Below are 24,453 nucleotides of genomic sequence, written 5' to 3' on the forward strand. Positions count from 1 at the left end.
TGTGATGATTAAATTAGAATAATATGGATTGAGGAGAATATCTAATACAACTATTATACTTCGTACTACTTACACGGTTACACTACATAAACAATTAAAATTCGACCCTTAATGTAGGCCCGATAAATAAGTTTCTTCCTTAGAAATATACTTCCTCCATTCTTTTTTACTTGACCCGCTTTGACTTTTACACTATTCACCACCCCTCCTTTGACCGTGTTTTGTGGATAATATGTAAGGAAAAACATATTTATGTTGGATCATTTTGAATTCGTCTCAATAAGTAATATCATAATATATAACTTTTATATTTTTTAATTTCGGAGAATTAAAGTTATTAACCGTTAAAGTTTTACATTGGCTAGCATGATAAAAGAAACAGGTCAAGTTAAAAAAACAGAGGAAGTAGGCAATTATTTGTTGAATTACTTGTACGGGTTGTATCATGCATGCATACATGATATAACCCTTCATATAAGAAGAATATAATAATCAAACTCTGAAAATCATTAATCAATTTGCATTGATTATTGAGCCATGATTAAAAAAAAAACATTAAAAAAAAGTACCATTGCTACTAAGGTAGAGGTACTATACTACTACTGTGGTAATAATTCTTGTGATGCAATATCATAAAAGAGCCGCTTGAACTTAATGAATTTAGTTGTTCGATCATGAAGTGTAATTTTTGGCTTCTTCATTCAATTACATTTATTTATGCAACTAAATTTTACCTACGTACAAAATAAATTAAATGAAGGTGTGTGGGTCCATATATATGACACAATAACAAGTATAAATGTAGAGTAACAGTTCAGTTTGTTTCTGATTGATTGAATAATGTTTATTATTGTTGTTGTATAATATAATGTTCATATCATATAATAGTATGTAATAATTGTGGGACATACAACTATATATTATATGATATGTCATGAACTTCTTGCGTTTTGTGAAGTAGGGATTGACGGTTTTGAAAATGACAGTAACATCACATATAAACAATATCAAGATTGATGCATCACATGAATGATCCCTAAGCTAGCTAACTGCTTAAAAAAGTTTTTTCCATTCAAGTTGTGAATCTTTCACGTTCATCATGCATGCTCTTCCCTAATTCTTAGCTTGCTTCTTGTTCCATCCATCCCCACTTCAGATCTTCATCACCCGCCACACAACGTTTCACCACATGTGATTTGTTACGTTGTTACGTTCCGAACAATTCATATGTTATATCCTTAATCGGGTGTTTAAATATTGTGTTGGCTATACTGATTGGTGTTTGTAACACAAAAGGTGCACCGTACTTGTGATTATATGAATGACGTATATCAAACATGTAACACAAGAACGCATATGGAAGTTGTATGTATGTCGATTGTGTTCTGCACGCAGACTCCTAGCTAACTCCCTCACACTACGCAAATGTGTGATATACATGTTGGTGGTAGAATAGTTTAGCAGTTTGAGTCCCGCTTTATGTAAAATGTGATCATAACATGTTATATATCGTTACTAATCCATTTTATAGCGAACTAGGTTAAATGATCGATTTCACTTCCTTTGATAGTAACATGTACTCGATTTGATTTATTCTGTTTTTTTTTTTTTTTTTGAAATAACTCAATTTGATTTATTCTTTAACTTAATAGTTTTAGTCATATCATTGTAATTAATTTATTGATGAATCAAAGGAAAAATAAAATGAAATAAAAATTGACGTGGAATTTAAAATCAATGTCATCATAGATAGTTTGTTCTCAGTGTTGATAAATTTTAAAGTTTATTCCTCAAAGATAATACGGAATATAACTTCAGCTATTATCACATGTGTAATATTTATAATGTATAGTTCATTTTAAATCAAGTATTATGTTTATCTAAATGGAATAATGCACAAAGAAATTATTGAAAATACTTTTAGGGAAAACTTAATAAACTATCATTGTTCATTTGTTAGTAAGTATTTCACTATTCTTCTAAAAAGTCCCATTTAGATGTAAAATATGTGTGTTTATTTAATTATTTTTTATAGCCAGGTGAGTTATGTTTAGAGGTTTGTTCAAAATTAACCCCCGTTCACTTCACTTTATTTTCTAAAATGAAATTATTTTTACTGAATTGAAATTATTTTTACTTACTATTATATTTTTTAAGGTGAAGTGAACAGGGCCTTAGTGGACCGTAAGATACTTGTAACATATGTTACAGCAACTACTAACACATTGCTGGTAAAGAGGCCAGGTGAAAAAGGCTGTTTGGCAACAAACCATCACATTAAGAGCCTTTTACTAATTAATTTTCAAATTAATTTAACGTTACAACAACCTGTTTGTTCCCTTACACAAGTAATTCCAAACCCATAAAAGACATAATCTTACCTTCCTTTTCAGTTAGGGCTTTCCACTTGCCAACTCCATTACTTGCTGCTGTTTTTATTTTTGTTTTGTTTTTTTTTTTTTTTTTTTTAGTAATTGATTTTTAATTTTATGTGATATAGTGATGTATAAAAAGGTTGGAATTATACCTATTATGATTATGGGAGAAAATAAAATAAAGGTATGGGAATGAAATAAGCTGATTTTACATTACATCATCTAAAAAAGGAGAGGAACCTACCAAAAAGTTTAAAGGACTATTTGTTCTTTAGGAAAGTTTTTGCATGCATGTAAATATAGATAATACATCAAATTATATATCATGTAAAAGCTTATAATAAAGTGTATTTTATACTCATTAGTACTAAGATTATTGTCACTTTTTTGTTCTTTTTTGAAATTTGAAATGACAGAGAACATTATATAATAAAGTTGATTGGATCATTATATTTCAATTTATTTAGTTATTTAAAATGCTAAATTTTGTTGACATTTTAAAGTATAGTCCTAATTCTTTGAAATAAAGAATGAAATTAAAAAATATATTCAAAAGCAAAAGGCAAAGTGTTGAAAGCAAAAGCAAAAAGGCCTTAATCTTAATTTTCTTTCTCTTTCAATTTTCCTTTTGTTTTTTTCCTATCTCTTTCTCAATATACAAGTATTTTTTATTTAACAGCAGAATCAGCAGAATTAGATGCAGCTGTTGTTTATGCTTTGGGCTCATTCTCCAAGATTCCCTTGCAATAGCTAAGCCAAAACATCTTTTTATTCTTCATATTTCGCATATATTAATTTTATATTATTAATTACTCCCTCTAAATCATGCCATCACAAATCTCCAAACCATATTTTGTCAATGCATTATTATATCAAAATAGCAATTAAATAATACCTCAATATGAAAACACAAACTTTTAAATAAAACGGATGTTCAGTAAATTACTGAACATCCGTTATAAAGTGACTATAAAAGGCGCAAAAGTTACACTAAAACGCACAAAGGTTACTGTGACATATATAAGAGTTATTTATGCTTCATTGATAAATTTGACAAAAGTGATACTAAATTTGACAAAAGTGACACTAAATTTGACAAAAGTGAACTCGATGTACAGTAAATTACTGAAAACCGGGTGTATACAAAAGTAATTGATATAAAAATATTGTGAATGATGCATAAAATATGACAATTTTATTTCGCGAGTATTTTTTAAAACTATCCTTATTCCCTAAAAATATCTGATTCGAACAACATCTTTATACATTATTTACTACCCCTGTTATTTTTATACAACCCTTCTTGCAAATCAATAATGCAAAACATTAAAAGGGGAAGAAACCCTAGAGACCTAGAATCAAAATCTATAGTTTCTGTATCATTAATATCACTATCTTGGCTATGATATACAAGTAGTAGTAATAGTCAGATGTTGACAGTGCTTAAATTAACTCAACAGAAGCCTCCACTTTTTGAGACAATAAAATTACAATTAATTACAAAACTCCAACATTGTTTTTTTTTTTTTAAAAAAAAATAAATGGGAAACCCAATGCATTAGCATTATGACAGTTTATTTATAGATAGGTGAGTAGTAATAACAAAAAAGGGGTGAGTGAATGTGATAGAAGTGTTGTCTGCTTAATTGACTGCTGTCTGTTTACAGAATCTTACTACTTGTAGACTGCCTGCATCTCTGCTTCTTTCTTTCTCTTTCTACTTTCATAGAAGATGATAATTCTGACTCAATGCAATATTATACAAACCATACATTAGAATAATACAAATATTAATGTAAGCTAGCTAAGATATGGTCTAGTAATAAGCTTGATGTTCAAGCTAGATTGTTTATGTTACCAACAAGATATGGAGGTTTTTTTTAACAAAACCCTATGCAATTCTTCTAGCACTGATCCCAGAATAAAGAGCTTTGGAATTACCAACACTACTATACCATGCATAATTCATTACTTCATGCATGTTTCTCGTTTCACAAGTAGCGTCTAGTTATTAGTGTAATTCGAACTAATAATGTGACTAATGATACAACACTTTACTGGTGTATTAATAGTGTGACTACATACATATAAGAATACTCTGTATCATTTTAATAGTGTAATTTAAACTAATAAGACGGCAATCAACACCTTTATTAGCTATAGAAAAAGATAATTTAAATCATATCTTGAGATGATAAATTTAAAACACCTAAAAGAGATCAAGAGTGCCTTAAAAATAAACATATTACAATCTAACAAAAAGGTAATAGAGAATCACAAGAAAAGAGCAAGATCACATACAATTACAATTTATTTTTTTTTTGATGGAATACTTAACACCTTTTTTATGAAAAGGTAATAGAGAATCTTTGCAAGTAATTTTTGTTATGTCACAATCTAACAAAAAGAGCATTTTTTATAAAATAATTCTAAAACATAAAAACAGGAATTCAGGATCAGTTTCTTCCCTCATTTCCTATTAATCCATGGAAAAAGCCAAGTTCTTAAACAGTTACTAGTTTTATCCCAAATCCCAAGCAATTCTATACCAAAAAAATTAAAATTAAAATCAAAAGTCGGTAAAAGGGGAAATAACACAAAATAAAAATTCTGTAACATTGATTTCTCATTATACCAGCATAATTCAACAAAGTCTTACAAAAGGTTACCTTTTTTTTTTTTTTACTTACAAGTACTTATAGTACTAATTAATTAAACTTTAAAACAAACTACTCTTAAAATTAATTAATCTAACCTCATCATTTAAACTACATATAATTAATTAATTAATTAATTTAATGACATCTTTGCTGACCTCTTACCAGCCACCATACTCTCTTCTTGCTTCTCTTTCTACAATCATCTACTGCAGTCCGTTAAACTGATGATGATGATGATGCAACTCCGCCGTCGTCCAAACACCGTTAAAATCATCTTCATTATTGTTGCAATTTGTAGTCGTAACACCCACATTTGAATTATTGTTATTACTGTTGTGATTATCAGCGTAATTAGCACTAGAATTTGTTTGAAGTTGATCAAATAACCATTCAGTAGGACCACCCACATCAATTTTATTATTATTATTTCTGCTGGTGTTTTCTAAACTCTTGAACAAACTAATACCTCCTCCTCCTATAGATAGCCCTTTATCTTGATGATTGTTGTTGTTGTTTTCGTCGATTTGACTATCAACTGTTGGTTGTCCATAGATCATGGCGAGTCTTTGTTGTTGTAGCTTCCAGTGCATCTCTTGATTAATCGAGCTTAACGACTCGATTGAGGAGATAGAAATGGATTGATCACCCACACCGCCGCCGCCAGCGAGAGATAACGAGGACGAGGAGGAGGAAGAGGAGTTTTCTGAGTTTGGAATTGTTGGGTAGTTATTGTTACCACTTATACCCAACAAGTCCAAACTAAAACACCCTCCAGTTCCGGGGCCCACAGACGGGTGGTGGGCCCCGGAACTGGCGATAAACTGGGTGTAGACCCCCGCCGTAGCTGGGTGGAGCCTAGGGAGGGAGAGCCCACCCAGCTGAAACTCCATGGCGGGGGCCACTGTTGGCGGGGCCAGGAACTTAAACTCGGAACTTCCTGGCCCCGCCGACAGATCGAAGCGTGAGGAATTGGATATAGATGATGGAGGGCATGAGTTAGAGGGTTTGTGTTTTTTGGTTTTACGGCAACCGCCTCCGATTGGGACGTTGCGAAGGGCCCCACCTTTAGTCCAGTACCTTCTACAAGTCTTACAAAAGTGTCTAGGTTGTGTTAGGCTGTAATTGTTGTAGTAGCAGAATTTTGTGTTGGCGGAATCACAACGAGGGCACTTGAGAGCAGGTGGTTGTTCTGGTGGTTTTTGAGATGTTTGTTTTCGGGCGTTTGCGGTGCCGGTGTTGTTGTTGTGATCTGAAGGGTGTGCCACCGGAGGGATGTTCTCCGATGACATCATTTTTTGGTGGGTGTAAAATGAGGTGGAAGTGATTGATTGGTTGTAAAAATGGGGTGTTAAGGGGTGAAAGTGGGTGAACTTGTGAAATTCATCAAGGAGTGAGGGGATGAAGGAGGAGAAATGACTAAATGAGGTGAGGTTTTATGGGGTAGAGAGAGAAAGTAGAGGTTGCTAGAAAAGGGGTTTGGGATATATATAGCCAATTAATATGAAAACTAGTATATCATGGTGGAGAAGATTGTAGTATGTACAAGAGACAAAAACTAATTTATGACAAATGTGATCTACCTTAATTAGTTTGTAATGTGGCAATACCTTTTTATCCTAAGCTTCTTACTTGAAAAGTTGAAATTTTGGGTTTGTTTGTTTAATTTAGGATGCATTTGTCATTGGCTTAGCTTATCTTAGGGCATGTTCTCATTGACTGAACTGAACTGAGTTGAATTGAGCTGACTGAACTGAGTTGAATTGAGCTGAACTGAACTGAACTAAGCCGAAGTGAGCTGAACTGAACTGAAATGAATATTTTATAAGAGAAGAAAATTAGGAGCTACGCTGAACTGAACTGAACTGAACTAAACTGAATTGAGCTGAGATGAACTGAACTGAACTGAATTTCAACGTAAGAGAACAGGCCCTTGGTTTACACAATTTTCAATTTGTTTTAGATAGTGGAAAATAATAACCTTGAAATAATAGAGCAATGTCTAATTAGTTTAGGAAAATTAAAGGGTATTTTAGGGCTTGTTTTCATTGACCGAACTCAGTTGAACTGAACTGAACTGAGCTGAACTGAACTGAACTGAACTGAATATTTTATAAGAGAAAGAAATTAGGAGCTTAACTAAACTGAACTGAATTTCAACGTATGAGATCCTAATTAATCAAGAAATGAATATTTTATAAGAGAAGGAAATTAGAAACTGAACTGAACTGAATTGAAGTGAACTGAACTGAATTGAGTTGAACTGAACAGAACTGAATTTCAACATATGAGATCCTAATTAATCACTACTATTGATCACACGTATGGTACGTATTAAGTTTAAAAAAAAAATCAAGAATGTGTTAAGGTTAATAAGTTGGTTAATTAATTCTTGCAAAGATAATAAATTAACAACAATTGTAATAAATTTTAAAAGTACTTGAAATCCATCAGATTTTACATAGAGATCCTAATTAATATGAGTATCAAATTTATTTATGACCAATATTTTTCAAAAATTATTTTATGCTTTAAAAGGGGTCTTCTATGTGAAGCTAAGGTAAGGATCCTTCAACATTAATGTTTTCTTCTTTTGAAATAATGACTTGCTAGTAGCGCATACTTAAACTCTAAAAAAATCATCTCCGATTGTTTTTCTCCCAATTTTTCAGTCTTTATTTATTAATGAATATATATATATATATATATATATATATATATATATATATATATATATATATATATATATATATATATATATATATATATATTTTGACACATTCAATCTTTATAGTATGCATTAGAATGGTACAATTTATTAAAGATAATGATCCAATCATTCCATATAAGAACATTTTGCATAAAAGTATTATCCTTTTGAGGATATGTACATTTTTAGTATAGCAAAGTATACAGACCACATATCCACAACTCCACAAGTACAGCGAAAACTACAATTCCTAAAGACCAAAATACATACTCCGTACTTCATAATTACAAGATTTTCTTTTTTTCATCTGTTTCGTAATATTTTATTATTTCTCTTTTATACTAACTCCATTTACACTATTATTATTATTATTATTATTATTATTATTATTATTATTATTATTACTACTCCTCGTACTACTACTATTATTATTTTTTAGAGAGAGGGTTAGCTCAAGTGGTTAAAGTTTCCCTTCCGGGTGATCTTGAGATCAATTCTTATTACTCGTGCTTGCATGTGACTCTCTAAACACTATTGTTCATCCTAAGTCCCACATGAAAAGATTAAGGAATTAATAAGCTCCTTATAAGTTGAAGCACACTCCAAATATAGTATGAGCCATTTTGAAAAGGTGCCCAAAAAAAAATCTGTGTAGGTCAGGCGTAAAGCGAACAGTATCATACTAATGTGGATACATGAATAGCATTACTCTTAAAATATATCCCACTAACTATATTTTTATAATATAAAACTCCCCCTTTGGACCTCATCCTGTAATTTGGCCTGTTTTGTTCAGCTTAATTTCAGTTTAGTTCAGCTCTAATCATATCAATTCAATTTAGTTTAATCGTAAATCGGAACATACCCTTATATATGAGTCGTCTTTTGCAAAATTAAAATTCGTGTCCATAATAAATTGATTAATGATTAATTAATAAGTGAGAGCACAAGCATAGATTCAGAAAAATGCACAACGAGATGTCTTTGAGTATTGATTTTAATACATAAACTTAATTAGGAAATGAAATTGATATGCACCAAAACAAGTTTAAAACGACATAAAAATGAAACTATATATTACGAGTACTCCGTATTCAAATGAGGATTCAACGATAGGTTTCTTATTCATCGTATACGAGTAATCTGAAGTTGGGATCGATCTCCGGCCGTAATGCAGATATGTATCATGTATGTAGGATGATGGAGATGTTATATGGTACTCGTAGCAATGTCAGTGAGCTAGGTGATAGTATGTAATTAGATTATACAGTAGGTAGCATTTAGAATAGATAATAGATCGAGTGAAAATGAGGGATTGGACTGACTGCCCACGCCACTGGCAGCATTGGTCTAATTAACTTATCATGAACTGTCAATTTTAACTCCGCCTCACATACCCCAGCTACCTCACTTATAGCCCCACCTCTATCTTTTGTCTCTTCTCTCTCTTTCTTCTAAAATTGCACCATTCTATTTGTAATTTTTTTTTTTTATAATCCTATTTGTATTTGTATTTGTATTGGTGGAATAATTTTAGCCGTATTTTTTTTCAAAGGTAAGGAGAATTATTTTACAAGTACATAGAGGCTAAATTAGCGATCTATTCCACTTGTTTGAAGTGAGAATTGAACACCTTTTATAAGGATGAAAGAAGGGTCTCCAATCACTAGGCCAACCTTGATTCTCAATTGTAATCATATATGGGTGATAAGTTTCAAGGAGTAATAACAGCAACATGCATTTTACAATTTCACTTCACTACGTACTAGTACAATTGTACAAGGTGTACAACATTGTATTGTATTATTTCATGAATGATATCTAAGCTAGAAAAAAGAATTTTAAATAATATTTTGATCCAATGCTTTAGTTCACTTAACTAAGGTCATATTCTTTTGAGATTCTGTACAGAGCAGAACTGGAGTTAGTGATCAGATTTCAATAGAGTAAAATAGGGCTTTCAACACACTACAAAACACATAACAGAACATATTTAAGCAGAGTACGTATAGCATGTCAGAGAGTATATTTCAACAGAATAGGGCATAGCAGAGCAGATTTCAGCAGAGTTGAGCAGGACAAAGAAGAGCAGAACAACTCAAAAGAACAGGGTCTAAATTTCATAATAGTATTATGCTATGATTACTATTATTGAAACTACTTCCGTTCCTAAAAGAACATTTTTTATGGTTATTAGGAAATTTAAATGGGAAGTACAAATGTATGAGGAAGCTAATAAAGTACATTGAAAAGATAAATTTATATGAGATTTGTAAAAAAGTGGATAGAGAAAGTAATACGGAGTAAAAGTATATGGAAAAAACAAAATTTACATGAGAAAGCTAATTTTGCACAAATATTATTGCAAATTGGAGGGTATTTTAATGCAAATGGGATGAACATTTTGGGATTAAAATTTGACAACAATGATAATTATCAACAAATCTTTGATTCAACTATGATCGAAAATCTTTGACTACTGAGGGACAAGAGGGGGGTTAAAACATGCATGCAGACACTTGACTACAAAAAATGGGGTAAAAATCTCTAGGAAATCTAAAAGGTGAATAAATGCAACATTGTTTCTCCATTGATCATAAATGGAGGGATTTTGATTAATTGAACTGCAATTTACAGTGCTCGAAGCACTGAGACCGTTAATTAACTACTTTGTCTCGTCAGTCAAATTACACTTATTTCATTTACTTATCTTACATACGTACTCTTTAATTACTGTAATTTATTTACCTGCTACTTGGATTAAATGCTTCATCTGTTTTACTTTTCTTCCTGTACGTAATAACAAGATTTTGTAGATTATTCTTTCACGTTTTTATTAATTTTTCTGTATTTTTTGTTTACTTTTGCATTCTTTTCTTTTCGTTTGGGATTTTTTTTTTTTATTTTTTAGAACAATTTTATAGACATCGTAAGTACATAAGGAGTATTCCTGACCTTTTCCTTAAATTAAAATAACATAAGGTGTCTAAATAAAGGTATTCTTAGGGCTTATTCTCATTGACCGAACTCAGCTGAACTAAACTGAAATAAAATGAATATTTTATAAGAGAAGGAAATTAGGAGCTGAACTGAACTGAAGTGAACTGAACTGAACTGAACTGAACTGAATTTCAACGTAAGAGAACAGACCCTTAACCAAATTTAGTAGCGTAAATGAAATTAAAGTAATTATATGGGGTCACTCCATTAATTAAGCTTATGTTTATACAACATAAGATTAGTTAATTAATTAGCCTTTTGTGTTTCTCAAACTAAAGTAAATTACAATTAATAAAATACCTAATTTTGCCACCATATTCTCCACCTCATAAGTACTTGTACGGTTGTACCTAGCTACGTAAGGTCGTATGTTCAGTATCACAATTGATTTAATTTAGTATCATAATAATTTGTTAACTAATTCATTGGTTATTAATTTTATTAAACTACAAGTCACTCGGTCACTATATATAATCAATATAGATATAATCGTTATTCTACGTACATTACACTCGATAAAAATTTTACCCGGTTTTAAAATTAACTTGAATATTGACCATAAGAAAATTTATTTTTAGACCCGAATAGAATTGAATAAATAAATAAATAAAATATATATATATAGATAGATAGATAGATAGATAGATAGATATAAGTATAACCCAAACAACTATTCCATTCATTCCTTTGAATTCATTAACAGGATTTATTTAAATATAATATAAAAATTTGCCCTAGCTTAGTAAAGAAAAGTGTAATTGAATACAGATAAATTTGTATGGTGCTTTTGTGTCTTGATTTTTAATTAATATAGTGAATTTGTTTTTGAAATGACAAAGTTGTCATTTAATTATATCTCGACAACACTATTCAATTGATGATTTATGTAAGAGTCATATGACATTTATAACAAAAATTAAATCAGCAATTAGAAGAAATTAAAGAGGGGATAAGGTCAATATTATATAACTAAATGATTCTCAAAAGAAAAGGCAAGATACATAAGACATAATAATAAGATTAATAACTGCCCAAAGACGTTGAGAGTAACACTTAAGAGTTGATGACATACAAAAAAAACCAACTATAAAAAAAAAAAAAAAAAAAAAAAAAAAAACCAAGTAACACTACAGAAACAGCTAAGACCACCCTTTAGATGGTATTCATCATTTCATCAAATTAAACAATTAACTAAATTTATAATATTAATATTATAAATTAATATTATGTAGTTATGAATTTTAGACAACTGTTGAATAATTATGTTATTGTTACTAGTGTTATATAAGAGAGAGAATGGAGCTCGTGAGGGGGGTGGCCGGATTCCCGTGAAAACGAAAACAGCAGAAGAAACCGTAGGTAAGATTACAAAACAAAACATTATTATTACATACTACTTGTATATTAACAAACCACATAGATTAAGGATGGAGGTTGCTTGTTTACACAATTACACCGGTATCTATCACCGTTGACATCTACCTTGTCTTATATCATACATGCTATATGTGCTCTTTACTTGCCTTCCTTGTGTGTGTATCCATATACACTACACGTTTGTTACATGCATTTTCGTACCTACGGACTACAGAGTAATAATACATACTAGATTGCGTTTAATTCACCTTATTAAATAATGATCACTTTAACTATCACTAATTATGTATAGTTAATTGACATGAACTTATCTGAACATTGTTTAATTTGAGGGTAAATTGAATAACATGATTTAGTGTAGTTCTTATTAATAACCCTATGTTGAACTTATTTTCACTTATTTTAGGAAAAATAAATTTTGATAAGATATGTGGTTTATGAAAATATATAGGTTTAGATAAGAGTTAATAAGGGCCGATTAGGTTACTTTCATGGCTAAAATAAGTTATTATAAGTTCTAATAAGTTTTGTTAAATAAAATACAAGTGAATAGAACACACCTTAAATATGTATGCAAATTAAAGTTGTTAAATTTTACAAAAATAGATTTGAGTGATCTCATATTTTTATTGTAACGCATTTCAAAACAATATTTCGTACTCTATAAAATAGATTTGATTGATCTCGTTTTTTTTTAATGCATTTCAAAACGATATTTTGTCACGTAATACTTAATTAATTAGTATAAGTAGATTAATTAATATTTGAATTTTATTCTCATGTTAGTTGTTGATTAATCTTTACGTACTTTTCTTTAATTAATCAATAGAGGATCATATCACCTTATACAATTTTGTTACTAGTAATTATTTGTATTGTACAAAGTAATTCTTAGAGCAAAATTTGGCGTTTGAAACACATTTTACATATAAATACTTTTTAAGACAAGTACTCCGTAACTCATAGTTTGGATTTTTATCCCCAACAATAATTTAGCTAGCACCTCCATTCCACCATATAATAAGCTACAGGCCCACAATATATACAGAGTTTATAAATTTTACTTGTAATTAATAATTTACTCGTAGTTTAATTTGGACCAACAAACGTACTAGAAGAGAATTTATAGTGAATAGAGTAATGTAGCATCACTATCAAATCAGGATGAAGCCAATGTCCAAAACTTCAATTTGGAATATTAACTTTTGTTGTCTGCCCTGAACCCTACATTTTTATCAGACATACTCACATACTTCTTCCAAATTGTACGGGGATAAACCTTTCTTTATTTTTTATATTTTTGTAAAGTACGGAGTACTGTATTTTTTAATACATAAACAAATTATTAATTTTAATTACTGTGTTTACATGAAGTAAACCCAAAATCAATACCACTAATAAAATAAATGATGCATAATGTAAAAGTGCAAAAATAAAATAATTTGGAATCCTTCATGGACTTCATCCCATACAGAGGGAATCAGGGTGGCATATCATCATTATTATGGCTGCTTGCATCAGTTGATGATCATCCAAACAAAATGTACTTCTTAAAAGAGTAATGTAAATAAAAGTAGTTTATGACGTCATAAAAATTAAAACTTTCAATACTAATTTCATGCCTCTAAAGAATAAATTTGTACATTTGCATAGATATATATATATATATATAGTCCAAAAAGGGCGAGCTCAATATTGAGCCTATGCATTTAAGCTCACTTGGAGCTCGTTGAGCTTTGAATGTTATAGAATGCGTTCAATTCGATTAGAAAATTACTTAAAGTTTAGTTCAGTTTAGTTCAATATTTTGAGACAGTACTTACTCGTATATCTTTTTTAATTTGTGTCAAGCAAGTTTTGACCAAACTGAATTTAAACTTGGAGAGAGAGAAAAAAAAAGTTATTGTGGGTCTGGTAACTAGAAACGAATCAGCGCCAAGGCGGCCCAAATCTTCATCTCGGACCTTCAAGCCCAAATATTTAGCAAACTTAACGGCAACAAGGCCCAGCCCAATAAAAATTAGGGCTTTTCAACTTTAACGGCTCTTCCGAATTCTGGTATGATTCTTGCTCAAAAATCAAATTGTTTGTTTGAATTGTAGTTGATTAATTCTGGTATGATTCTTGTTCAAAATGTTTAATTGATTCGCAATCTTTGTTCATTTTCCCAGATTAATTTTTGTGCACTAAACCCTAGTTCCTGATAATTCCTTCCTTAGGTGAGTAATCATGGCTACCAATACACCCAAGGCTCGAACCAGCAGCTTCTCTCGTAATCCATTGGCTGGTCCTGCTTCCCAAGTTCCGGGTCTTAAGCCCGGTCCTAACGGTGTCGTTTTCCTTTCCTCCGGCATACCTGACCTTGACAGTAAGCTTACTAATTGCTGGGTGTTCCTTGATTTTTTGGTAATTATTGATGTGCTAATTATTGGTAAATCTATGAAATGTTTAGGGTTTTCTGGAGGTGGGGATTTTATTTGGGTGTGTGAATTTATTGAATTAAGCTTTAATTTGGTGAATAATCACCAAGTGATGTTTAATTAGGATTTAGTTGGAATCTAGTTTTCTGAAATTAATTTCCTTTCTATGTTTATGGGTGTTATTGAAGTTGTGATTTTGTCTAGTTTATGATGGAATTTTGTGCCCTATCTTTTAAAAACAGGGATTTTGGGAGGTGGGTTCAGTTTGGGGAGTTTAGTTATGGTAATGGAGGATCCAGAAGCACCTCATCATATGTTATTGTTGAGGAATTTTATGGCGCAAGGATTAATTCATAATCAACCTCTTTTATATGCGAGTCCGTCGAAGGACCCGAAAGGGTTTTTGGGTACTTTGCCTAATCCAATGTCCCCTAAAGATGACAAGCCTCGTGATCACAGTACTGAACAGGTATAAGGGTTATCATTGTATGGATTGTGGAGTGTATTTTTAATGGAATCACCCACTGACTGTGTGGTTTGATTGTTTATAATTGTAGGATAAGGATTTGAGAATTGCTTGGCAGTACAAGAAATATGCGAGGGAAAATCAACCCGGTCACGATATTAGAGGTAATGTGGATTGGTTTTCATCCCTGCTAATGATATCTCATGATCTTATGCTGTTGGTTGTTAGGACATTGGATATCTTGTAACTTGCAATTTGTGAAATCTTAGAGCAAAGTGGAAAGTATAGGAAAATGGCCTTTTCAATCTTTAAATAACTTTGAATAGCATAAACTTTGATTGGTTTTTAATAAAAGAAAAGTGATGAAACTTATTTGGTTGGCTTTGCAGATTCCAAAATTGAGTACTGCAACAATTTTGATTTGCGTAAACCTTTGGGGAGGGAACATTTTGGAGGAAAGCACATTGATTGTGTGAGCACTCAAGATCTGACTCTGGACACACTTCATCAGCGTTGCTCTACGTTTTTATCTCAAAACTCTAGGTATGCCCTTTTGATGATATAAAGGATTAGGGGAGGCAATCCTGCTTTTGTGTAGGTTCTTTGTGACATCTCTTTTGCTTCTCAAATACTGAATTTTTGCTTCTGATATGGGATCTTGTAAGCTACTTGATCAACTACATTTCTTTCTCTTGACGTTACTCTTCTCTTATTTGCTGAAGTGGTAATACCGTTCCTTGTGGTGGCCGCATTGCTATTCAGTCATTGTGTGCTCCCCAGTGTGGATACTTTGACAAGGTAGTAATTCATTTATGCCCTTTGTTGCAATACTAAATATTTCTGTTCATTTTTCCAATCATTTAAATGTTGGGAATTTTCTGCTTTTAATGTTTCAGGACTGGGATATGCTTGCTTTTATTAAGTCTTTGAAAGTCATGGTTAAGGCATCAAATTCAGTTGCCATTATTACCTTTCCACATTCCCTTCTGTCGTCATCCTTCTCTAAGAGATGGCAGCATTTGGCTGATACCCTGCTCTCAGTCAAAGCTATTCCAGGCATGTCAATAGACTATAGCTGTTTATGTTGGAAGATCATGGTTATTTTTTTAAATTTCAAAGTAATTCATATTCTATGCTCTCATCAGATGAGGACAAGGAGTTAGCACAACTGCTTACTGGATATCAAGAAATGGTTGGTTTCCTCAGCATTCACAAAGTGGCCCGGTTCAACACCCAGGTATTTGATTATTTGAGATCCTCCTTGTCTTGGGCTTTCTTTTGACTAATCGAGCTTGCTTGGTTTTGTCAACCCTGTGGGTTAGAGTGGGCTTTTGTGCGTGTATTTTCTTTTTTTGGTAACCAGTATGCAATTTGTTTCTCAATTTCAGTTTATCTTGTTATAAGAGAAGGATTATATCTTAACTTTTAGTTCCTTTGTTGGATGCCACAAAGCAGGTACCTTTGGTTTTAGAGGCTTCAACATTTTCAATCAAGCTTCATAAGCGTAGATCGTTGATTTTAGAATGTCTAAATCAAGCTCCCATTGATGGTTCAAGTGGAGCATCATATGGCACATCTAGTAGTTGTTCTTCATCCACTAAACAAGGGTCTCTTGACTTCTAGACTTTCTATTTGATCCACAAAGTTTTGGAATTTATCTCGCGCTGTCAATGTCGGGCATTAATGGGCCTTTAAATCATAACCTATGCAGCTTACTGTTACACTTTACGCAATGGTAAGAGTGATAAGATGGCATTTATATCTTTTTGTATTTCAGATTTATGATACATGAGTATGATGCTAACTCTTTCATTCTAATGCTGATAACAGCATAACACAAGTGCATAGCGCAGGAGTGGAGGAGCCTGAATGTTGAGGTTGAGATACGATTAGAAAAGTCATATGGCATGGTACATTAACAAATGGTCAGTGTTTGTTGATGTTAACTGGGTATCTTAATCCCGTAGTGATGTCAACTCCAAGCACTGTCATTATTAGATATGGAAATGACATCCACAGTCGAGGAGGACGATTGACAGCCCACTTCCTGTCTCTTGGACACAGGTGTGCCCAAATACTCAATGTCCATCGGCATTTTTGACAATGATATCTTGGGCCATGTGTAAATGTTTAGTACGGAGTAGCTGTTAAGAAATGAGAAGAAACTATGTTCATTGTATTATGAAAATGTCACTGTATTCCCTGTGTTTGAAATTTTGAGCACGGTAATTTTGCTGGTTCTATAGCATAGTGGTTCTTGTAAAGGGAAGAGTATGTAAGCCCAAATGCCCAAGCACCGTGAGTTTTGCACGCTTGCCATGCTATAAGTGCTTGTATTTCGTGTGCTGCTGTGATGCGTATGCAGCAGCAGGTAATGCATTACATACTCGAGCAGCTTTCAACAGCATACTAATTTCAACACCCAGATCATAGCCAAAGTTGTTCAGTTAAAGAAGATGCACATGTTCCCATCCAATTAAAAAAATTCATGTATTATAAATCAACCACAACATCAATTGTTCTACATAGATTATAATGTTGATTGTTTACATAGAAGATAGTAACCAAAGTAGTTATTGAAACAAGACTTGTTCTAGAAAGTCACAACTTATCACAGCCTCGTCAGATCATTATAATGCATCTATTCTCATTCAGCTTTCATTGTGTTGGCAATGTCGATGACAAAACGGTACCTAACGTCTGCTTTGAGAAGACGTTCCATGGCCGTGTTCACATAATCCATCGGAACAACCTCAATATCTGCTTTAATATCATGCTTGGCAGCAAAATCAATCATTTCTTGCGTCTCTTTCATGCCTCCGATGCAGCTTCCAGCCACGATCTTCCTACCTGTTTTAATTAACACAAAAGCCAATCATGAATCTCCATTGTAGCTCACTAAATCAAACACTTGATCATACAAAAAAGAAAGTAAACAAACAAATTCTCGCTTATTTTTGGTAGGGGTTGGGGGAGGAGGGTCGCTTACCCATTAGCAGAGGGAAGATTGGCAACTCAAGAGGTCTGTCTGGAGCCCCAACCATGACCAACTTTCCGTGAGTCTTCAACAAAGCGATCAATGGTAAGAGAGGGTGAGCTGCTGAGACTGTATCAATAATGCCATCCATTGTTCCTACAGCAGCCTACACAAATGCAATCAGTTCTAGTCAGAAAATCCACAAAGTCTAATTTAAGCAATGCAATCCTTGGGAAGACATGCAACTTTAAGTACCTGCAGTTGCTGAGGATCGCGGCTGACCAGGAAGGAATCAGCACCAAGACGGTTCACAGCTTCTTCCTTTTTGCTAGGAGAGGTACTGATAACTGTGACCTTAGCACCAAAAGCCTTGGCGAATTTCACAGCCATGTGTCCTAGACCACCAAGGCCAACAACACCGACATGGAGTCCAGGTTTATCAAGCTCAAAGTACTTCAAAGGGCTGTAGACAGTGATACCAGCGCATAAAAGAGGGGCAGTGGCATCGAGTGCCATGTTCTCAGGAATGCGAACAGCAAAATGCTCGTCTACAACCATGGTATCAGAGTAACCTCCATATGTAGGGGTGCCATCGTAGTAAGTGGATCCATAGGTTAGGAGCACTTTGGGGCAGTAATTCTCGAGGTGCTTGTCACAACTATCACACGAACGACAGGCTCCAACCATGCATCCTACCCCAACTTTGTCCCCTACTTTGAAGTTTTGCACCTTGCTTCCTACTTCTGTAACCTCCCCTACAATCTCGTGCCTGAAAAAAGTAACATAAATCTTTAATTGTTAGAGGACCGGCTACTAAATACTGATACCATGTTAGAGGACCAACTCAACCAAAATCTTAAGCTGATGGTTAAAGGCCATGATCGGTTTATATACTCTATCATTAATTATACTCCATAACACAATATGTATCACGAAGTATACGATACAGAAACATTGTAGGAAAAGGTAATTACCCAGGAACAGCAGGATAAGAGGCATTCCCCCATTCATTCTTCATGAAGTGAAGATCAGAGTGACAAATGCCACAGTATAACACTTTGAAAGTTACATCTTGCTCTCCTGTTGCCCTGCAAGTTTAAACAATCACCTTTTATAAGTAATCCGCTAACTTCATCACAGACTTTGTAACATATTCGCATTAAACACATAACTAATCCAGAACAATAGTTTAAACAATTTGTAAAATTGTGTGACTTGAAAATGGCCTTAAATCATGTACTTGAAATTAGTACAACTTCCATCCTAAATCAGGTAATTAATTAATTCTTCACCACTTTGGTATGTTCAAAAACAAAGCTTTATCACCCCATCACAGTTGGGCCCTACCTATTCCATTTTCATAAAAAAATAAAAAATCTGCTTTTATTTTTTTTACCCCTTAATAGCAATTATTCATTTCCCCGTCTTTCGTGATGCATGACAAAAATAATACAATGTACCGTACTTCATATCAGATTATAAAATAACGTACTCCTATTTGTTACTATCACAACTTGTTATAAAATAGTTATGTGACTATGTCATATGCATCCGTACGTATATTATAAGCTTCAAAAACAATTCTTAAATTTAGAATATACTACGTATGAAAATTTATAAGACTTTGTACCTTAAATTCCTTTATAATTCTCTTAAATTATAATTGCAAAGTAATCCAATAATAACAAACAAAATTGATAATTAATTTAATACACCTCATCATCATCTCTTATTAAAAACGATCATTAAATGAGTACAAATGTACGATATTTAAAAAAAGTTGTACCCTTATACTTATTAATTCATGAATACATGACAATCTGATCACTCTCACAAAATCATCATCTTGAGATTAGAGAGCAGTATGCATGACAAAACACGCTAAAATATAAAAAATCGATAATAAGATTGAAAACAAAAGAATGTCAAACAAAATATACCTCCTAGAGAAATGGAAGGGAGAAAGGATTCCTGATGTATCTCTAGCAGCCCATCCAAAAGCCTTTTGTGGGTGTACATCCTCAGGTCCTGCCATTTTTTTTTTCCTCTTCAAATTATTTTGTTGTAAATTTTTTTTATTCTTAAATAAAACTCCACAAACTTTCAAGAGAATAAATTTTTTTCCTTAACTTTGTTAAAAATAGAGGGAAAAGAAAATGTATGAACGAAAAAGTTATGACCCAAAAATAGGTATATAAGCACTCAATTGAGGAGCAAAAGTGACGTAGTTGGTGACCTAAGATTTTGTGACAGCCTCTGTAATTGGGTGGAGTGATTTTATTACGTTCATATGCGGGTGAGAATTGACAGTGCTACATGAGTTTCTTCTTGTAGTCTGTGTTTTGCCACGTGTCTTTACAATTGCTTTAATTGTGTGTTTTTTTTTTTCGCTTTCCTTGGACAAGGAATTATTTGGAATTATCACGTAAATGTTCTGCTTTTGAAAATCTAGAAATCACGATTTTATAGTTGTTCAATTCAAGATTTGTAGAATAAGTTGAGACAAAAAGTTAAAAAGAAACAAATACTCGTGGAATTTTCTAGTTCTCATTAATTTTTTCATTTTTACTTTTTTTTTTTTTTTTTTTTTTTTTTTTGGAAACAAATCAATTCATTAATAAAAAGCCATCCGGCATCTACAAATGAAATCTAAATTAACAAATACATAAAATTGAATCAAAATTAGGTTTTCCTTCATCAGAGCTACGATCGTTGAAAAGATCTTGCACTGTGGTACATCTCTCGCACACATCGCTGGAATATACAACCTTTTCGGAGAGACGGTCTAACGATTTGTTGTAGCCGTAAGGATGATTCTCATCTGATTCGCCTGAACGCATTTGAAAATTTGACAACCGTTGCGATCCCGAACAAATCTTCACCAAAGAACTGACAATAGGGCAAAAGATGATTACTTTTTTGATGAACCCTAACACACAAACAAACCCTAAACAAAAACAAAAACAAACAACTAAAATAACGAAAACTAACGACTCCACCATAGGGAGACACTCCACCATAGGGATCGGAGACGGACGAATATCTACACTACTTGTGTAGATTTATTGAAATTCAAATTGCAAAACTAAATAAAATTAAAGGAAAAGGGTCGGAAATAGTCTAATTTCCGAAGAAATTAGACTATTTCCGGCCTAAACAGCCAAGATTTTGGAGAAACCCTAGAAGAGAGGAGGAGAGGAGATGAGAGAGTATTATTATTTATTTTTTTTTACTTTATTATTACAATGACAAATGTTGAATTGTTGATAGGAAATCATTCTAATTAGGCAAGTACAAATGTACAATGTAACTAATTGATTCCTAAAAATTTTAAAGATAATGTAGGTTTTTTTTTTTTTTTTTTTTTTTTTTTTTTTTTTTTTTTTTTAATGCAAAAGAGCGTAAAAAAACCTTAACACACGAAAAAACAAAATAAGCTCACCTAACAAACCGGGGTGAGGTAACCCCAACTACGTCCTCCCAAAGAAGTTTTCTTATTTCAATTGGAGGATCATCGAAATAAGACACCTTCTCTTCAAGGACGACTCCTAGATTAGCCAAACGATCAGCTACTTTATTGCCCTTCCTAAAACAATGATTAACTACAACATTACAAAAAATACTTTAAATAGATTTCGACAAATGTTCAAGATGAGATAACACTCGCCTCCTTGATGTTGTGCTTCCTTAAGCGCTTCAATGCATGCTGGTTATCCATTTGGTTATCTAAAGATAATGGAGTGATTTACTATCTCAATTTATTAATCGTAATGTTCTACTTACAATTTGTAGGATCAAACTAAATTTTTTTCAACCACCTACTGCTACTTTTATACGAATATTAAGAAATTACAAATTGTGATATTATTGAAATCATTTCAATGTGTATTGTGTAGTATCCAAATATTAATTTTTATAATTTGCATTAGTCTATAATTTAAGTTATAATTAATCAAATATGTGTATTGGATATCGCACAACAATGTAAAAGAGTAAAACAAAAATGCTTTCAGTATGTGCCCTGCAAGATCCCAAAGTGATCGAGGGCCTATTTTACTGAACTAAAATAAAGTGAGCTAAATTAAATTGAATTAAATTGTTTATAAAAAAAAAAAAATTAGGAAGTGAACTGTATTGAACTGAAATTAAGCTGAAGAAAACAGTCCTGAGTCTGATACTCTGATCCCTAACTCACAACTAACCCATTCAATAACATGGAGATTATAATGTATAAAATTATACTCCGTAAATAGAATTTATAGCTTAAGCAATAAAATGACACATTGATATATGTTATATTACTCGATACTTGTTAAATTGTTATGTACGGAGTATTATCAAAATAAATCTGGTTATGTATGTAATCAATTATTATTATTATTATTTTTTTTTTTTAAATGTAGTAATATCAAGTAGGATATTACAAGCTCTCAAAAAAAAAGGTAGGATATTACAAGATAATAAATTATGTAATCAACTAGGATATTACTGTACAAGATCGATAAACATATTATTATCTGTAATATCTATGTACTCCGTATCAAATAGGATACATGACAAAAATTAAATGCATCATCTTGTAATATCTTTGATTACATGGGGTGTTACATAGATTTTTTTTTTTTTTTTTTTTCCTATAACATCTTGTAAGCATCTCCAATGATAAGCTACAATACTTTGTACTGTAGCTTACCTTGCCACATCAAATATTCAAGCTGGTATATTTTGTAGCTACAAATTGCTCCAATGGTTAATTGTAGCATATTGTAGCTTGGAAAAATATAAATAAATAAAATAGTTTTTAATTATAAACATGTCATTTGTTTAATGCAATGGGTGATATTATCCTTGAAAAATCAAGCAACGTAGCTTGTTTGAGCAACGTTGCTTAATCTAGCTACATCAATTTTTCACTCCAATGGTAAACTACATGCTTGTAATTTTAATTAATTTGCAAGGAAGTCCCTATTTGTATACCATTGGAGATTTGGAGATGCTCAATATCTTCTCGATCATATCACTCCGTATTTAGACAACCAAATCCCACCGTTTTTCATTAATTTTTTTTTTACAGGACTGTTTTTCTATTTTAAGACGTCTATTTATGGACGGTAGGATCGAAATATATTTTGCTTATGTCAAATTTTTTAGATAAAATTGAAGTTGTTAAGATTTTGTGGAAAGAAATTGAGAACGAAGTAGTCAATGTAGTTATTAGGTCCTTTCACTTCACCTTAAAAAAATAATATTCAATAAAAATAATTTTAATTCGGCAAAAATAAATTTAGTTCAATAAATATAATTTCACTTCAGTAAAATTCAATAAATTTAAAGAAGAATTATAACAGAAAATTAGTAAAAAAAAAAAATAAAAAAAAAAGTAATTTAAATTCAGCAAAAATAATTTCAGTTCAATTAAAAAAAAAATTAAAAAAAAAAAAAGTTCAGCAAAAATAAGGTGAAGTTATTAACGGGACTTTAAACTTATTAAGAGTAGTTTAAGCCTTATGTGAAATTAAAGGAGCGACATGATATGGACCATCTTATTTCGAACGAAAGCAAACTTGATAAGTTGATAGAGTATGGACAGATAAAAAGACTTCAATTTCAACTTCCATTACAATTTGTGTCTGATGGTAAACTCGTGTGTCACGTTGTAATTCAATTATTCAAACATCATTTATATCACTGAGCATATGAACCACATAATTAATGGCTACATATCTTGATGAGTACAAGGTACAAAATCATATACGTATGTAGTATATGCATTCCCCCAATCTCATGTAGCTTTCAATGTGTTACCGATGTCAATGACAAAGCGATACCTAACATCTACTTTGAGTAGACGGTCCATGGCCGTGTTCACATAATCCATTGGAATAATCTCAATATCCGCTTTGATATTATGCTTAGCCGCGAAATTAATCATCTCTTGTGTCTCTTTCATGCCTCCAATCCCACTTCCAGCGACCATTTTTCTTCCTGTCACATATCACATACATTCGATTAATCACGTGTACACGAAAAAAGTTCTTCTCGGGTGAAGGAGCTTACCCAAAAGCAGGGGTAAGACTGGCAACTCTAGAGGTTTGTCAGGGGCGCCAACCATGATCAACTTTCCCTCGGTTTTAAGTAGACCGATCAATGGTAGTAAAGGATGAACAGCCGAGACTGTGTCTATTATGCCATCCATTGTCCCTTTAGCTGCCTGCTTATACACAAGTAACGTTACCAAAATCACCTAGATAATTTTACTCAAGGAAACATTGTACATTTGACATTTCCATACACAAATATTACCTTAGGAAAATCTTCACCCTTTACAACATTAAAACAAAATCAATCTAATTTAAGGTAAGACATTAGCGACTTATATTAAAAACTACCTGAATTTGTTCCGGATCGCGACTGATCAAAAATGAATCAGCCCCAAGACGGTTGACAGCTTCTTCCTTTTTGTTAGGTGAG

At 32.3% G+C, this 24,453-nt stretch overlaps 4 protein-coding genes across 4 annotated transcripts; 1 reads left to right on the forward strand and 3 right to left on the reverse strand.

The window, feature by feature from the left end:
- Positions 1 to 4,967: 4,967 nt before the first annotated feature.
- LOC145626206 (dof zinc finger protein DOF5.7-like) lies at positions 4,968 to 6,503 on the reverse strand. The gene has a single exon (XM_081678636.1). The coding sequence runs from the start codon at positions 6,325 to 6,327 to the stop codon at positions 5,239 to 5,241; it is 1,089 nt and encodes a 362-aa protein (XP_081534762.1). The 5' UTR covers positions 6,328 to 6,503; the 3' UTR covers positions 4,968 to 5,238.
- Positions 6,504 to 14,191: 7,688 nt separating this feature from the next.
- Positions 14,192 to 17,269, forward strand: LOC145626214 (elongator complex protein 4-like). Its single transcript, XM_081678648.1, has 10 exons — positions 14,192 to 14,234; positions 14,339 to 14,487; positions 14,782 to 15,008; positions 15,097 to 15,169; positions 15,395 to 15,548; positions 15,728 to 15,803; positions 15,902 to 16,061; positions 16,151 to 16,242; positions 16,461 to 16,740; positions 16,836 to 17,269. The coding sequence occupies exons 2-9, from the start codon at positions 14,349 to 14,351 to the stop codon at positions 16,626 to 16,628; spliced, it is 1,089 nt and encodes a 362-aa protein (XP_081534774.1). The 5' UTR covers positions 14,192 to 14,234; positions 14,339 to 14,348; the 3' UTR covers positions 16,629 to 16,740; positions 16,836 to 17,269.
- A 207-nt stretch (positions 17,270 to 17,476) lies between these two features.
- Positions 17,477 to 20,142, reverse strand: LOC145562555 (putative mannitol dehydrogenase). The gene is made up of 5 exons (XM_081622864.1): positions 19,923 to 20,142; positions 18,957 to 19,070; positions 18,238 to 18,751; positions 17,995 to 18,148; positions 17,477 to 17,855 (listed from the first exon to the last, which is right to left on the reverse strand). The coding sequence occupies exons 1-5, from the start codon at positions 20,015 to 20,017 to the stop codon at positions 17,653 to 17,655; spliced, it is 1,080 nt and encodes a 359-aa protein (XP_081478990.1). The 5' UTR covers positions 20,018 to 20,142; the 3' UTR covers positions 17,477 to 17,652.
- Positions 20,143 to 23,593: 3,451 nt separating this feature from the next.
- On the reverse strand, positions 23,594 to 24,212 carry LOC145626225 (putative mannitol dehydrogenase). Its single transcript, XM_081678657.1, has 2 exons — positions 24,040 to 24,212; positions 23,594 to 23,967 (listed from the first exon to the last, which is right to left on the reverse strand). The coding sequence occupies exons 1-2, from the start codon at positions 24,176 to 24,178 to the stop codon at positions 23,765 to 23,767; spliced, it is 342 nt and encodes a 113-aa protein (XP_081534783.1). The 5' UTR covers positions 24,179 to 24,212; the 3' UTR covers positions 23,594 to 23,764.
- Positions 24,213 to 24,453: the final 241 nt, after the last annotated feature.

This window comes from Chenopodium album, chromosome 1, assembly GCF_948465745.1.
Source record: "Chenopodium album chromosome 1, dcCheAlbu1.1, whole genome shotgun sequence".
In the NCBI taxonomy this organism is placed as follows: Eukaryota; Viridiplantae; Streptophyta; class Magnoliopsida; order Caryophyllales; family Amaranthaceae; genus Chenopodium; species Chenopodium album.

Excerpts from the sequence above, each read along its gene's own strand:
- LOC145626206 (XM_081678636.1), bottom strand. The coding sequence starts at position 6,327 with ATGATGTCATCGGAGAACATCCCTCCGGTGGCACACCCTTCAGATCAC.
- LOC145626214 (XM_081678648.1), top strand. The coding sequence starts at position 14,349 with ATGGCTACCAATACACCCAAGGCTCGAACCAGCAGCTTCTCTCGTAAT. Across the intron at positions 16,062-16,150 it reads CTCAGTCAAAGCTATTCCAG|ATGAGGACAAGGAGTTAGCA; the intron begins GCATGTCAATAG and ends TGCTCTCATCAG. Across the intron at positions 16,243-16,460 it reads TGGCCCGGTTCAACACCCAG|GTACCTTTGGTTTTAGAGGC; the intron begins GTATTTGATTAT and ends GCCACAAAGCAG.
- LOC145562555 (XM_081622864.1), bottom strand. The coding sequence starts at position 20,017 with ATGGCAGGACCTGAGGATGTACACCCACAAAAGGCTTTTGGATGGGCT. Across the intron at positions 19,071-19,922 it reads CCCTTCCATTTCTCTAGGAG|GGCAACAGGAGAGCAAGATG; the intron begins GTATATTTTGTT and ends TTAAACTTGCAG. Across the intron at positions 17,856-17,994 it reads AATCTTCCCTCTGCTAATGG|GTAGGAAGATCGTGGCTGGA; the intron begins GTAAGCGACCCT and ends TAATTAAAACAG.
- LOC145626225 (XM_081678657.1), bottom strand. The coding sequence starts at position 24,178 with ATGGATGGCATAATAGACACAGTCTCGGCTGTTCATCCTTTACTACCA. Across the intron at positions 23,968-24,039 it reads AGTCTTACCCCTGCTTTTGG|GAAGAAAAATGGTCGCTGGA; the intron begins GTAAGCTCCTTC and ends GATATGTGACAG.